This window comes from Cebidichthys violaceus, unplaced genomic scaffold (assembly GCF_023349555.1).
Source record: "Cebidichthys violaceus isolate CVI_PGR_0920_01 unplaced genomic scaffold, fCebVio1.0.p SCAF_1, whole genome shotgun sequence".
Lineage (NCBI taxonomy): Eukaryota > Metazoa > Chordata > Actinopteri > Perciformes > Stichaeidae > Cebidichthys > Cebidichthys violaceus.
In genome coordinates this window covers 25,291,110-25,308,609 of record NW_027176262.1, presented here as the reverse complement: position 1 = coordinate 25,308,609, position 17,500 = coordinate 25,291,110, and the positions used below count along the sequence as shown (strand labels likewise).

Below are 17,500 nucleotides of genomic sequence, written 5' to 3'. Positions count from 1 at the left end.
TCTTCACCTCCAGATGTAAAGGATCTCTACAGAAGCCTCTCAGTTGTTTAGTGTCTTTGTCTTCAGCACATCGACAGAAACACCTTAAAGCGGGTCGATCTCAGAGGACATCAAGCAAACCACAGAGAGGCCCAGCTCTGGTTCTGAGAGGGGGGGTTCAGACCAGGACACACACACACACACACACACACACACACACACACAGTAGCAACAGTCAGAGGCCGCGTAAACCGCGTTCACAGCAGCGTTTAAAAAAGCTGCGTGCCTCAGTGTCTTGCTCAAAGACACTGAGGCAGTGCTCTCCCTGCTGCAGCGCTGCAGCGATCAGATGATCAGTAAACTCATCTGCTCCTGTTGTGATGACGCCCGTATGAACGCTGGTCGCCATTTAAAACTTCACCTTGAACTCTTATTAACACAGCAATAAGCAGATGAATCAATAATCAACACAATCAGAAGTTGCAGCAACAACTTTCTTTGTTGCCTCAGAATGTTGCTCAAGTAGTCTTGCACCTTTAGAGCAGTTTAAGGCCAGGGGTCCATTAAATAAAGCTGAACGATGACAGCAGGAATCACACTGACCGATTTGAATAGATGTTTTGTTTTATTACGTTGCAGCGTTCTTAAATGTGACGCTGGCTGTTGATGGAAGCTTTGGCTCTTCAGGATTTCAACCTGTGAGAGAAAAACTCTTCTTCTCTGCTGAAGAAGAAGAAATCCAAAACAAATATTCAAATCTTAGTGTCCAAATCAAAAAGTATCAATTATAAAAGCAGTGGTTTGTAACAAAGGCTGAAGCAGATTGTTGTGGAGTTTAGTTTTTTCGTAAAATATCCACCTGATGTTCAGAGGGTTCCCGGGTATCCAACCGGTCCACCGGGCAGAACACAACAACGTACCATCGTAGCATTAAGTCTCATCTTCTGAAAAATAGGATCTATCGTACAGAGCACCCTCGGTGCGACTTCACCTAACGTTGCAGCATTGGGTCATTACTGTTCTCCTCCGTGTTCAACGTACCGTATTAAAAAGGTCGTCATGCATCCAGACAGTGACGTCCCAGAGCCGCCGATGGAGCGAGTTTGGCGGAGAGGATTGTGGGTAAAACGGTACATTTCATCATCGCATTTACATCTCTAGACATCTGAAGACGATGCTGACCTGATTTGGGATTCGATGCGAGTAGAAAATCTGAGATGCTTCTAAATAAATCAAACTTTTTGAAGCGTTTTGACACTTTTTTTAGCTTCAAAAGGAAAATACCAGCGTGAGGCCTTCTACTGTTTAGACAAACATCTACACCACAGACTGTAGAAGAGGACGTAGTCATCGTGACGTAGTTTCTGCCGTGACAATAAAGGCATTTTAATAGTTTAAACGATGTTTGTGGCTCACGGTATCTTCATTCAAAGAGCACCACTGCTTCTACACAAACACTATTTAAACTAAAGCTCATTTTTTTGCCGCCGTCCACATCCGTCATTTCATACGCTTAGTAATGCTGCATAATGCTTCTGTTTCCTGGAGAAGACTTGAAGCATGTTTGCGAGCATCATGCAATAGTAACCAGACTCTGAAGTCAGATCAGAGAAATAAGAGTTCTTGTTCTAGTCTAGTTTGAGTCAGACTGTTAGGAGTGAAACGCTACATCTAATATTCATTCAGCAGCTCTGAACCGTTCACAGACCTAATAAAAGTACGAGAAACGACTCTTCTTAGTAGGAAGAAAGAGTCAAAACGAAGGGAAACCTCCAAAGCGTCCAAACTCGGTCCGTCGACGGCTCGGGGTCTCCATGAGCTTTATTATAATTCATCTTCATCTTCTCTACCTCACAGCTCACACCGCAGACACCACAACGTACCGAACCGCCCCGGGTCAACAGCTATAGAAGGAACCGTTACCACGAACTTAATCAGGCTGACCACACACACACACACACACACACACACACAAATATTGATTTAAAAAAAGTGATAAAATGAAAATCAACAAATGCACTTTTAGACAGAAGACGCTGAAATAAGTCTGACTGAAACCCATAGACGCATGAAGCTAGGACACACACACACACACACACACACACACACACACACACACACACACACACACACACACACACACACACACACACACACACACACACACACAGCAGAGGGTGCTGGTTGGCTGTCGTGGTCCATTTTTCAGACGCGGTAAGAAATAAACTGACAAACATATTTAAAATAAACTCCCATGAGTCTTTGCGCTCTGTTGAAGCTCTCTCGCTCCTCTTGGCTGGTTCATACCGGCTGAGGGGGCGATGATGTAAGCGATGACATCACTTGATCACAGACGATGTCTAGTCTTCCTGATCCGAGTCCAGCGGCGTGTCGGACAAAGAGTTACAGGAAGAAACTACCCATCATCCTCCTGTGAGGGGGTCAAAGGTCACGGGGTGAAGGAGCAGTCGGTGCAGGTTGTAAGAGACAAAAAAGAAGAAGAAGAAGGGAGAGAAGGACTGAAGGCTTTCGCCATCGCTGCTCTCCTGTCTACATAAAAAAAGAGGAGAAGAAGAAAGAGAGGAAGGAGGGATGGCAGACAGAGGAGTGCAACGCTCACTAGCGGTTGTTCTTGGCCGCCTCCTTAGCAGCCACGATGAGAGGAGTCAGACTGGAGAGAGGCTTCGCCATCTTCAGAAACTGGTGCTGAGAGGAGGAGAAGGAGGTGAGAGAGGGGAAGAGGAGGGGGGGAGAGAGGAGAGAGGAGGAAGAGGAGGGAGGGGGAGAGGAGGAAGTGAGAGAGAGGAAGAGGAGGGAGGGGGAGAGGAGAGAGGAGGAAGCATAGGAACGGAGAGGAGGGAGATGGAAGGGAAGGACGAGTGGGAGAGGCAGGGAGGGAGGGAGGTGGAGAGAAACGGAGATATTTCAGTTCTCTGCCTGAAGTTCATTTCATCATTGATGGAAAATATGATGTATATGAATAATCACTGAACCATTTAGAAATGGAGAGGAGAGCTAGTTAACGTTAGCCGTTAGCAGCCGGTGGAGCTAGCGGCTAACGTTAACGGAGGTTGCATTGAGTTACATTATGATACGTTCAGGCTCCATGCAGTAAGATAAATAAATAACAGAATTCAACTGTAATCTTTTTGGTCTGAATCTGAATAAATCCAGTCGTTTGAAGATGTTTTTCACATCAAATAGATATCAGAGATATTATGAGCTGTTCATCTCTTTGTTCATAACGCGGCGGTGCTCAAAGTATCAGAAGATCACTACACACAGCCCTGAATACAAACTGGGAGAAATCACAGTGTGTGTGTGTGTGTGTGTGTGTGTGACCTCCTATTGCTCACACACACACACACACACACACACACACACACACACACACACACACACACACACACTTGAATCGACCTTTATCAACGATTACCTCAGAGAACAAGGACTCGCTCACACAAAGGAGCCTTTGAATTGGATTACTTCTATAACTGACCTCCTGAGAACAGTGTGAAGTCCCAGTTTCACCTCTCAGCTCTGAGTTATAGTACAGTCACACACACACACACACACACACACACACACACACACACACACACACACACACACACAGTACCTGCAGCAGCTCTTTCGCCGACCCTCTCTTCTCCACGTCCATCTCCAGACATCGGTTCAGAAAGTCCCTGAACGTCGTCGACAGCTTCTCCGGGTTCTGCAGCTCTGGCGTCCCGTTGGTCGCTATGAGATACAGCGCCTGGGCCACACACACACACACACACACACACACACACACACACACACACACACACACACACACACACACACACACACACACACTTATATATAAATGCAGTCTATTAACAATCCTTATTCTGAGTTTGGTCTGATTCATAAGCTGCTCTTGTTTATTTTCTATGCATACAGCTCAATATCACAAATTCTTTTTGTTATTTTAGTGTCTCATAGGTGCTTCTCATACCCTTTATATCTCTTGTTTTACTCTTTAATGTTCTATTTACTTCAGTTGTACTTGTTGTTACTTTATTGTTCGTCTACGTTTATATTTCTATTCTATTGTTTTCTTCAGCTGTTGTCTTTGATCATCTTCTATCTTCTCTTCTCTTAAAGAAAGAAACCTCAGAAAGAACAACATTCAAAAACAATATCTGCGTATAGTCTACTCCTTTAAATATAATATTGTTAAACGTTATATGATATCTAAGAGATGCATTACAGTTGGTTTCCATAAGAATCGGACCACATGAGAAGCTTTCACAGCGGACTGGATCTCACCCTCAGCGGGTTCTCATTCAGGTACGGAGGCTCCCCCTCCACCATCTCTATGGCCATGATGCCCAGGGACCAGATGTCCACTTTGGGGCCGTAGGCTTTGCGGGTCACGACCTCCGGGGCCATCCAGTACGGGGTCCCCACCATGGTGCTGCGCTTGCTCTGCTCCGGAGTGATCTGGGCACAGAAGCCGAAGTCGGCTGCGAGGAGGACAGAGGACGACACGAGTTCAGAGACGGCCCCCTTCATTTAACATCAACCTGTAGACATCCTGCGATGTGTTCAGCACCTCGAGGACCAAACAGTTAGACAGACTAGAGTGACTGCATGACAGTTCCACACAACCAACATGGAGGGCAGAAAGCAGCCCGACAGATTGACCCCTGAGTTAAAGAACCACGATGATGTCACATGAACACAAAGGCTCATGTTGACTATGAGATATATACAAACATCTTCACCATCTACTCATGATCACTGAGTCTAACAGTCTGACAGACAGCAGCGCTGATTGCTGCGTCCACAGCAGTGAACAGACTGAACCCAGTAGAGTCAGAGCTCCCTCTGCAGGTCAATACCAGCGACTACAACAACAACAACCCTACGACTACGAGACGCTACAAGCAGCCTAATGCCAACAATAATCAACAACTGTTATTATTATTATAGTAAATATGACACGATGTCTTCTGTGGACTGACTGAGTTTGACGGAGCCGTCCATGCCCAGCAGGATGTTGTCGCTCTTAATGTCTCGATGGATGACCTGGTTAAAGTGGAGGAACTCCAACGCCTGGAGACACTGGAGAGAGATAGACAGACAGAGAGACAGATAGTTAGAGGGACAGACAGAGAGAGACAGAGAGAGAGACAGTTAGAGGGACAGACAGAGATAGAGAGAGAGACAGACAGTTAGAGGGACAGACAGAGACAGAGACAGACAGACAGAGAGAGACAGACAGAGAGACAAAGAAGGACAGACATACAAAAAGAAAGACAGAGAGACAGACAGTTAGAGGGACAGACAGAGGGAAACAGAAAGAGAAAGAGGGACAGAGAGAGACAGACAAAGCAAGAGAAAAACAGACAGAGAGGATGTCAAAAAGGCCATCCTGTATCCTGTTTCCTGTCTCCTGTCTCCTGTCTCCTACCTCTCTGCACACAGCAGCTATCTGGGCTTCATCCATGCAGGTCTCCGTGACGACGTCAGTCAACGACCCTCCGGCCAGGTACTCCATCACCACCCACAGCTCGTCACCCACCAGGTAGCTATGGAAACCATCAACACAGGTATTCATGTTCACACACAAGGAACCACTTCTCAAGGGAGGGACATTTAGGTCCAAGGGGTCAGAACATTACTACACGTGTGTGTGTGTGTGTGTGTCTAACCTGTCCAGGTAGTTGACTATGTTCGGGTTCTTATTTTCCCTCATCACCAGAATCTCATTGATGATCAGCTCCTTCTTGGGCTGCTGCTGCAGGTTCATCTGTTTGATGGCAACCTGAGAGAAAAAAACAATATAAATATTCATGCAAATAAATCACATGTGAGATGAAACTGAGCTCAGAGAAAGAGCGGGAATAGAAATTCTCTTTAACTGAAAGAGAACGTGAGAGGGAATAAGAAAGAGGACAGACAGAGACAGAGGGAAGTCCAGTAGAAGGTTGGACATTAGAGAGAGAGAGAGACGAGCTCCTTCAGAAAGTGAACCTGGTGTATCAGCTGTTGAGGCTGAGGACTTTAGTCCAGTCACCACCACAGTGTCCTCGCTGAGCACACTCAATCAGGACGGACCGCTCTCGTCTCCTACGTCTCCTTGCTTCATTTTACCTGATGAGCGGCTGACACCCCGGTGAACCCACCTTCATCTAAACTTCCCGCTAACACTTAAAACCTCTATTCAGTCTGAACTTTATTCAGTCTGTGGAATGAACTCACTTCAGCATCATGGTTCAACCTCATTAGACTTTAGACTTTCTCTAGACTTTGGCATTTCAGCCAGGACTCAAACTGTTTAAAGTCATCTCCGTCATCCTCCAGGTAGTGAACTTTATGTCCCCTCTGCTTCTTTGACTTCAGGACGTTTAGGTCACTCCTCTTTACCCTCAGGTCTCTGGTCTCTGGTCTCTGGTCTCTGGGGGACCGTTAATGTGCTTTCTGTGACCAAGTCAAATTGAATTTGAGACATTGGTGCTTTCCTGGTCTGGTAAATTCCTCATGAAGGTTGTGAAGGGTTGAAAGCACAAACTCTGAATTTGAGTCTTTACAAAAAGTGAGTCTGTCTGTGTGTTTTCAATCATTGGATGGCCTGCTGTTAGCATTCCCTCTGTGCTCTATGACTGAGGCTGGCTATGAGCTGAAGGAGAGGAGAGAAGGAAGGACGTAGGAAGGAGACGACACATATCAAGGAGGATGCTAAACGTAACCCACCTCCTGTCCTGTAGCGATGTCTATGGCCGTGTACACCGTCCCAGACGCCCTGAAGACACACAGCAGAGAGCTCCACATTAACATCACGTCATCATGTCTCTGCTGTTTCACACCACAGCACAGCATTCAAAGAACCAGGAGACGCTCCACATCGTCCTGAGTCTCCCTTTAGAAGAACTCTCATTCTACTGCAGCAGAGATCTGACAGTCTGACCCGCTCAGTCCTGGTTCTGGTTCTCCCAGCAATACGTCCCGGTCCATAGGCAGCGTGGTGTCGACTCCCAGCGGGGACCGGAGCAGCAGGGAGGTGAAGCTCTTAAGTCTAATATTACCTTCTGTTCTTAATCTGAATCTGGGCCTTCTGATAACTTCAGTCAGATTGGATGAAGGTTATGGAGCTTTGAATCATTGCTTGTTACTGGATGTTTAACATCGTTACATTGTTACTGACATCAACAGAATAACTCGGACTATGTCGTCAGATGGAACTCTAGCAGAATTGTAGAATATGAGAGTTTGGTTTGTGGGATGAAACGAACGCTGTGTTGCTCTTTTCACACCTGAAACCTTCCAGTGCAAGGATTACTCTGCTCTGATGCTACACTCACATGATGCTCCCCCTCCAACAGACAGGGGGCGCTCATGCTCCGGTACGGGACAGGATGAAAGGCCATGGACGTGTGAAGAGACGTGAGAGCGAGAGGACGGGAGGTCGAGATGGGTTAGGGTTGGATTTGTTTGGGTGTTGGGTTCAAATATCGACTCTCTTTCTCCAGGACTTGTTGACCCGCCTTGAAGTGATCCGACCAATCGCAGCAGACTCGGCACGGTAGATTGGCGACACTTACCCCTGTCCGATCTTCTCAAAGCGAGTATATTTCTTCTTGGGGTCGCCCACACTCACAATCGTCCCTGAGTCAAAGAAAGACAGAGAAGGAAAAGCTCACATGAGAGACCAAAACAAACAGAAAGGTATTCAGTGAGTCCTTTAATCCACAGCTGAAGAGCATCTAGATCTTCTCTTTACGCTTCCACTGAATGTGAATGATAGAAGGGTCAGGGTTCTCTTCTATCATTCACATTCTATGGTCATCACACTCAATGCAGCATGCTGACTGAGAGAGAGAGAGAGAGAGAGAGAGAGAGAGAGAGAGAGAGAGAGAGAGAGAGAGAGAGAGAGAGAGAGAGAGAGAGAGAGAGGGGGGGAGAGAGAGAGAGAGAGAGAGAGAGAGAGGGAGGGAGGGAGAAAGAGAGGGGGAGAGAGAAGAGAGAGAGAGAGACAGAGAGAGAGAGAAGAGAGAGAGAGAGAGAGAGAGAGAGAGAGGGAGAGAGAGAAGAGAGAGAGAAGAGAGAGAGAGAAGAGAGAGAGAGAGAGAGAGAGGGAGAGAGAGAAGAGAAGAAGACGGAGAGGAGGAACAAGAGAGAGAGAAGAGAACTTCTTCTCTTCTCTTTCTCTCGTTCCTCGAGAGAATATAAGAATATAAAAAGTGACAGACAGCTGGGACAGAACAGAACAGAGAGATGAAGTAAGAAAGGAAAATAAACAAGACGGAAGAACAAATGAAAGAAGTAAACGAGGAAGAGACAAATCAAGAAAGACAAAAACACTGAAAAAGACCACAAAAAAAGAGAAAGAGGAAAGGAAGAAGTAAGGAATGAAGGAAGTAAGAAGGTAAAACTGAAGAAAGACATGAAGGACAGAAAAAAGAAAGAGAGAAATGAAAGGAAGAAATGACTGACAGAAGAAAGAAAAAAAATATAAATATAAAGTAACGATTATAAAAGACAGAAAGACAGAAGTGAATGAAAGAAAGAAAGAAAGAAGGACAAAAGAAAAGACAGACAGAGAGACAGACAGAGAGACAGAAGGAGAGACAGACAGAGAGACAGAAGGAGAGACAGACAGACAGACAGAAGGAGCAGCAGCTCCATCTGTAGTTCAGTAATCAGAGTCCACAGAAGGAAGTGATTAGAGGACAAAACTTGGAGTCAGTCTGAACCCGCAGGAGACGATGATAGAGAGAGGACGACCAATCAGACGTGAGGATTGGACAGTGGGGGCGGGGACAGTGGATATCAGGTCTGTCAGTCAGAGAGACAGACACACAGACAGGCAGTATCCTGGTCTTACCAGCAGAGGGAGATCTGAGCACATCTGGACAGGCGTGGGGCATGATTTAAAAAATATACAGGCTTTTATTACAAGTACACAACAACACATGTATATACGGGGAGGGTTTGTTCTTTAATGATGTGCTTTTATTCTGAAGGGTTGTGGCATGATGTAGTCACAGTGCATTAAGAGGAGGATTATTTATGTGCTAAATTATGCTAATTATTTCTGACTTCTGTCTCATAATTCTACTGATGAACTGAATAGTTGTATTTGCTTTATTTCAATTGAACACAACAAAAAGGTTGGAAATAATGAATCATAATAATCATAATTAACATTACATACAGTAGATGTACTGTGCTATATCTGACTCAAATGATCTTAAATATCATGAGTGAAAACTTAAAGTACAACAAGAGGTGTGACAGCGTGAGGTCGTGATGTCATTAATAGAACAAAAACCTTTCATTTTGATTCTTTTAATAAGTAAGATAAACTCGTGTGAGATTAAAACACTACAGCTCTGTATGTGACCTCACAGCACGTGATTAGAGAGAGACTCTATTATCATACGACACAAACTTAACTCAGTTATTGAGTGTCTGTGCAGTCTGACCACGGCGGCCTTCTTTACTTTGACTTTCATTTGATTTGAAATGAGGAGCGTTACCCAGACGATCTCCAAGCTTTAAGTCAGAGCCAAAAGAATGAGTTCCAGAGACAACGGGTCACTGCTACAGTAACAGCAGGAGGGCTTCAAGAGGAACCAACGAGGACAAAGGAAGTACTGTGAGACGTCGGACAGAAGACCGGACGTTAACGCTTCAATAAAGAAAACTTTTAACAGGATCTGAGACATCGCAGGCGGGTTCTATTTATAGAAGGATGACATTATGTAACATCTCTCACTTCCCACACTACAGACCTGTGTGTGCTGCAGAACCAGGACGCTAATCGTGACAAAGCCCTGTATTATGTCGTCAAGTAGACAAACTATTATATCAAATATACTATAGAAATATTTGAGCCACATATATGTATTATTAATACATGTCTACTTGTTAAAAACACAATACAATACTTGCTGCGTCTTGAGCCTAAAATAAATTCACAGCCTCCTCCGTGAGAGACAACCAGAGTGTGTGTGTGTGTGTGTGTGTGTGTGTGTGTGAAAAGAGAAAGTGATGAAACAGTGAGTCAAAAATAAAAACAGTGTGAACGAGGCTAAAATTAGCTCTCGGAGACTCGCTGAACTGTAGCAGAGGAACTGCATCACGCTTCTTTTAAACGGGATCGACCAAATCATTCACAAGACACACAATACTACATGTTGATATTATACAATATTACATGTTGATATTATACAATATCAAAACATAAGAATATTAGGTCTGTGGAATTAAGACTTGTTTTTAGAGGAAAAGACGCAGTCAGAGACTCTTAAAGAAACAGAAGGCATCGTCTTTTTATACTAAACACCTGTAAGATTAAAACTACTGTGGTCATGACCGTGATGGACCTTCAAGTGTTTAACATGTTCTCACTCTTCTGGTTTCAGACTTTCCACCAGATTTTTAGAACCCTGATGTTGGGTGATCAGGTCTCGCTCACAGTCAAAGTGTTCAGGTTCATCCCAGAAGGTCACGGATGTGGGGATGAGGTCAGGGCTCAGAGCAGACCAGTTCAATTCTCCCCAGACTGAGATAAAGACGTCTTTATGCAGCTGGCTGTGTCCATGTGCTGCAACGCTTGTAGCGTTAAAAAGGTGTGTGAATACGGGATTGGGAGCATTTCCATCGCCCCTTAACGTGGCCTCAACACGCCGTGGCCTGAGGTGGCGGCTTGCAGCTAACGGTGTTAACGTGCTAACAGAGCCAACGGCGTTCAGTGTTATCAGCTGTAACCGCCGTATGAGAGCGGTGCAGAGCTAGCTAGGTCGTGAGCTAACCAGTGGCAACAGTGCAAGGAGAGCTCAGATAACAACATGGACTGGGGTGTCCACATACTTTTGGCCAGTTATTGTGGTTGTTTCCTTGTTCATGTAAGTGATGTAAACTACTGGTAATGTGATCTTTAAAGGGCGACAGATAAAAGATAATGCAAAGTCTTTCTATATGGAGATAATCTGGAGTATTCTACAGTTTGAGTGCTTACGTAGTTTCTCCAGGATCTCCTCGTCCGACATCTTCTTCTTCCTGGTTTTGTCCAGGGGGCGGGGCACTGAGGGCCCAGGGGCGGGGCTCGCACTGGGAGGGCTGCTGGGAGCTCCCTCTGAAGAGGGGGCGGGGGCGACGGCTGCAGCGGCGCCGGCGGCCGGAGGCGGGGAGATGGGCGAGGTCGCGGCATCTTTGGTGGGAGGAGGAGGAGGGAGGGGCTCGATCACTGAGCGAGTGTATATCTGAAAGAATAATCCAAACGCTGTTATACAACTCGAAAGGTGAGAAAATACTTTCAAGATTATCAAATAGTCCATCTTTCTGTCTCTTGAGACAAAGAGCAAAGATGAACTATATGTGATAACTATATGTGATAACTATATGTGATAACTATATGTGACTATATGTGATAACTATATGTAACTATATGTGATAACTATATGTAACTATATGTGATAACTATATGTGACTATATGTGATAACTATATGTGACTATATGTGATAACTATATGTGACTATATGTGATAACTATATGTAACTATATGTGATAACTATATGTGACTATATGTGATAACTATATGTGACTATATGTGATAACTATATGTAACTATATGTGATAACTATATGTGACTATATGTGATAACTATATGTGACTATATGTGATAACTATATGTGACTATATGTGATAACTATATGTGACTATATGTGATAACTATATGTGACTATATGTGATAACTATATGTAACTATATGTGATAACTATATGTGACTATATGTGATAACTATATGTGACTATATGTGATAACTATATGTGACTATATGTGATAACTATATGTAACTATATGTGATAACTATATGTAACTATATGTGATAACTATATGTGACTATATGTGATAACTATATGTGACTATATGTGATAACTATATGTGACTATATGTGATAACTATATGTAACTATATGTGATAACTATATGTGACTATATGTGATAACTATATGTGACTATATGTGATAACTATATGTGACTATATGTGATAACTATATGTGACTATATGTGATAACTATATGTAACTATATGTGATAACTATATGTGACTATATGTGATAACTATATGTGATAACTATATGTAACTATATGTGATAACTATATGTGACTATATGTGATAACTATATGTGATAACTATATGTAACTATATGTGATAACTATATGTGACTATATGTGATAACTATATGTGACTATATGTGATAACTATATGTGACTATATGTGATAACTATATGTGACTATATGTGATAACTATATGTGACTATATGTGATAACTATATGTAACTATATGTGATAACTATATGTAACTATATGTGATAACTATATGTGACTATATGTGATAACTATATGTGATAACTATATGTAACTATATGTGATAACTATATGTGATAACTATATGTGACTATATGTGATAACTATATGTGATAACTATATGTGACTATATGTGATAACTATATGTGACTATATGTGATAACTATATGTGATAACTATATGTAACTATATGTGATAACTATATGTAACTATATGTGATAACTATATGTGAATATTATCTCGCCCACACATGATAACCCTAACCCTAACCCTAACCCTAAACATGACCATCTGTTTCCTGGACATTGTTCCTTGGACTGTTTATTTATGAATCATTGAACATTGATACCAGAGGGCCTTCTGTCCGTCTCCACCTCGAGCATCTTCTCAAACATCAGTTTAAAACAGTAGGTAAATATATTCTGTTGTATATTACACTGTATTTATCTACATTCTATCATACTACACTTTAGACTTTACTATATTATACCACATTATACTGATTTGTATATGTTTGATATTCTATTCTTGGTTATATTGCTGTACTATACTACTACTTGAATCTATGGTTATATTACTATATTACTACCTCTCACCTGACATTATTACTTCATATCCCATACTATAGATGTGTACTTCTATATATGTCATTCTCTATTCATATCACATCTCTATATCAACACAGACACTGAGTGCTGTCACTTTATCACATCATATGTATTAGTCTGTTAACACAGACTTGACCAATGACAGGTGGTCATTTTGAGACCTGCTGTGTTGTAGAACGTGTCCTCACAGCTGCAGCAGACCAGCTGATCAATGAATCTGATCACTGATCAGATTCATGATAAAAACATCAAGGATCAGATTCATGATAAAAACATCACTGATCAGATTCATGATAAAAACATCACTGATCAGGTTCATGATAAAAACATCACTGATCAGATTCATGATAAAAACATCAATGATCAGATTCATGATAAAAACATCACTGATCAGATTCATGATAAAAACATCACTGATCAGATTCATGATAAAAACATCAATGATCAGATTCATGATAAAAACATCACTGATCAGATTCATGATAAAAACATCACTGATCAGATTCATGATAAAAACATCAATGATCAGATTCATGATGAAAACATCAATGATCAGATTCATGATAAAAACATCACTGATCAGATTCATGATAAAAACATCAATGATCAGATTCATGATAAAAACATCAATGATCAGATTCATGATAAAAACATCAATGATCAGATTCATGATAAAAACATCACTGATCAGATTCATGATAAAAACATCACTGATCAGATTCATGATAAAAACATCAATGATCAGATTCATGATAAAAACATCAATGATCAGATTCATGATAAAAACATCACTGATCAGATTTATGATAAAAACATCAATGATCAGATTCATGATAAAAACATCAATGATCAGATTCATGATAAAAACATCAATGATCAGATTCATGATAAAAACATCAATGATCAGATTTATGAAAGCTGCTCTAGTGATGTAATCCATCATATTGAGCATCAGGGCCACATTAACTTTAGTCGTAGTTGCTTTATAGTTATGAGGAGCTGCTGACTGCATCACCAGGTCACTGAAGAGGAGCTCCTCACTCTCCTTCAGAACAAATATAAGAACAAATAACTGAAACGCAGCAAAAAAATGAATACATATAAAATATATGTATTCATATAAAATATATGTATTCATTGTAGCTTAAGTGAGTGATTCATGTTTAAAAGTAAATGTTGCAACTGAGCTGTGAGGCCTAAGATGGGAAAAAACGACAAAGAGAACAGAGTTTCTGTGTGTGTGTGTGTGTGTGTGTGTGTGTGTGTGTGTGGTGTGTGTGTGTGTGTGTGTGTGTGTGTGTGTGTGTGTGTCTCCGCAGGAGCTCCAGTCAGGTGCACAAGACTAGTCACCGTGGAAACTGTGGTGGCGCCATGGAAGCAGCCTCTCAACCGCCAACCTGTCTGACAGGAGCAACAATGTGTGTGTGTGTGTGTGTGTGTGTGTGTGTGTGTGTGTGTGTGTGTGTGTGTGTGTGTACTATAACACTATAACTATAACAGTTTTTCAGGTGGGGATTAAAAACGACACATGTTGAATTTATGTAGAGACGAAATCTTCAATCCATTAGTCCGTTGATCGATTGGACAGAAAATGAATCTGAGTGGAATTTTTCTCTTCCAGCCTGTCGGCCTGCTTGTTCTCTGTCTGACATGTAATGGTGTGATCTTTGACTCCACATGTAAACCAAATGAATCGATTATGAAAACAGGCAGATTAATGATAAAAATGCTATGTAGTCAGCATTATACAGAGAAGTGCTTCTATAGTCTACCACCATTGATGAAGCTGCACAGTGTAGACACACGATAGAAAACAGCAGACGGGAGGATTTTAATGTTGTATTGGATCACATCAGGTTTAGCTCAGAGTACCAAATAACAACAACTGAGTGTCAGTCTGTGAAGAAGTGACACATTTCACTGTGAATGGAGAGAGATGAGGCCTCGTGTCTGACTAGTTAGGTCTCATAACTGTGTGTGTGTGTGTGTGTGTGTGTGTGTGTGTGTGTTGTGTGTGTGTATGTGTATGTCTATGTCTATGTCTGTGTCTGTGTGTGTGTGTGTGTGTGTGTGTGTGTGTGTGTGAGAGAGAGAGAGAGAGATCCTGACTTGACCCAGGGGAGAACAGAAAGCTTCTTTGAAAAACTGTTTTCTAAATAAAAAAAACTCTGCTTCCCTGAGACCACACACACACACACACACACACACACACACACACACACACACACACACACACACAGGCTTTGTGGTCTTGTTAGGGAGTTGAAGCGTTTAAAGATTAGTGGGTGTATGACATGTGATCAACGACTGCTACCTGGACATCAGTTAATGACTCATGTGGGACTGTTTAGTGGGACAGAAGTGATTTATAGAGAATGACACGGTGTGTGTGTGTGTGTGTGTGTGTTTGTATCACTGTATTATGTTTGATGTAATAACCTTTAGGCTGTTGGTGAAAAGTGTTTGTGTGTCTTATTGAATGTTTGAGATATTTGTAATGTAACCATCATGTCTGTACATTACAGCACATTATCTGTACCGTTGATTTAATCAACACATCAGCGATGCAACAGGATGTTAAGTGAACACTACTCTACTGTCTGTGGAGATAAAGTCATGGTGCCAGTTCTTCAGCTTTGTATGTGATAATTATAGAGCCAATCAAATGGAGGGAGGGATTGGCTGCAACTTCCCTTTGTGACATCATCATGTTGTAGTTGTAGTTTTCTACGTCTTGAGTAGTTGTTTTCTACGTCTTTAGTTGTAGTTTTCTACGTCTTGAGTTGTAGTTTTCTAAGTCTTGAGTTGTAGTTTTCTAAGTCTTGAGTTGTAGTTTTCTACATCTTTAGTTGTTGTTTTCAACAATTTTAACTTACTATATCAACAAACAATCGTCTTTAGGACTTTTAAAGTGTCCCGTTGTTATTTAACTACAATTTTAAAGTAATTCCTCAAGTGTGTATACTTACTTTTTCAGTAACCCTTTCTATGACCCATTACTATAATGCTTTATTAACATACTTATGTCTGTAATATCAGAGTTATATTCTTAGATTAAACTATATTTTCTCCATGTGTTTGCCTTGGCTGTGGTCTGAAGGTGTGGAGAGAGAGAGTGAGTGTGTGTGTGTGTGTGTGTGTGTGGTGTGTGTGTGTGTGTGTGGTGTGTGCGGGTCCTTACTGATTTGGTGTGCTCCCGGTCGGGGGGCGATCACCGGCGGGGGCTCGGCCTCATCTTCGTCGTCGTCCTCGGATACGGTCGCTATGGCGGGCGTCTCCGACACGGCCTTGGAGCTCTGCGTGACGTCACAGGGGGGGAGAAGGCGGAGCCTCAGCGACATCATCGTCACATGAGCGAACACCAGACCCAGCATAGCCTTCTACAGTTACAGTCTCTTCTTCTACTGCTCCATCATCTCATCATGCAGAGACGCCCTCCAGCTCTTCTTCTCTGCTCGTTTTGTCGTCTGAATTGGACTTCCTGTCTTCCTGCCTCCCTCCCTCTGTCCTTCCACCCGTTTTCCTCTCGCCCTCCTCTCGTCATCACTGTTGATGTCTGAAAGCTCTCGTCATGTCTGGCTCCTGATGCCACTAGTCACACGTCCTGCCCTCCACCATCCCTCTCTGCTCCCCCTCTCTTCTTCCTCTCCTCTCTGCTCCCTCTCTTCTTCCTCTCCTCTCTGCTCCCTCTCTGCTCCCTCTCCTCTCTGCTCCCTCTCTTCTTCCTCTCTTCTTCCTCTCTGCTCCCCTCTCTTCTTCCTCTCTTCTCCCTCTCTTCTCCCTCTCTTCTCCCTCTCTTCTTCCTCTCTTCCCCCTCTCTTCTCCGTCTCTTCTCCGTCTCTTCTCCGTCTCTTCTCCGTCTCTCTCTCTGGCCGGCCTGGCCGAGCTGCAGAGACGGTGAAACGGTGAAAGTAGGAAAAGATGCTGATTCACATTGCAGAGAGAGAGAGGAGTGCATCTCTAGGTGTGGCATCATCATCTTCATCACTTCCTGCTCCCTCCTCCTCTTTATTCTCAGCTTCATAGTTTTGTTTCAAAGATGCCTTTCAGACATATGCACAGCGAGGGAATCTCATTTGTTTTGACAATTTATGAAAAAAATATGAATTAATTAATGAAAGAATGCAGATTAACAATGAGAATTGATCATTTTAATAAACCTCCTCAGTGCTGGCCAATCATATAACTCACTCACACAACTTTAGATTCTGGTCAAACTCAGATAAGCTGCAAAGAGAAGTTCAGATCTGTGTTGGTGTGTAGCCAATGTCAATAAAGTTCATTCAAATGTATGTAGAATCCCAACGTGTATTTCATCCAAATGATACAAATCTGCATCTTGACACGATGTCTTCACCCTCAATCACTTATTTTTTACATTCTCTTTTCAACGTATTCTCTCCTCTCAACCCCATCAGAAACTCTCCCTCCCTCCCTCTCTCCCTCACCTCCTCCCTCTCTCCTCCAAAGCTGCGTCTCCCCTTTCCGCTCCGTCTTGTCAAACGATAGATTACACCTCATCTCCTCCACTCCTTCTTTTACTCTCCTCATCCTGTCACACCTCA

The 17,500-nt window shown here is 42.6% G+C and overlaps 1 protein-coding gene across 1 annotated transcript in view; it reads right to left on the bottom strand.

The window, feature by feature from the left end:
- pak1 (p21 protein (Cdc42/Rac)-activated kinase 1) overlaps positions 1-17,500 on the bottom strand; it is a 47,265-nt gene that overhangs the window by 558 nt on the left and 29,207 nt on the right. Inside the window, 12 exon segments of the mRNA XM_068716687.1 lie at positions 1-2,410; positions 2,600-2,685; positions 3,599-3,736; positions 4,276-4,472; positions 4,974-5,073; positions 5,423-5,540; positions 5,664-5,776; positions 6,706-6,754; positions 7,554-7,617; positions 10,976-11,219; positions 16,117-16,131; positions 16,133-16,231. The exon segment at positions 1-2,410 is cut by the window's left edge and continues 558 nt beyond it. Coding sequence (XP_068572788.1) covers position 2,410; positions 2,600-2,685; positions 3,599-3,736; positions 4,276-4,472; positions 4,974-5,073; positions 5,423-5,540; positions 5,664-5,776; positions 6,706-6,754; positions 7,554-7,617; positions 10,976-11,219; positions 16,117-16,131; positions 16,133-16,231 — 1,224 coding nt within the window. The 3' untranslated portion in view covers positions 1-2,409.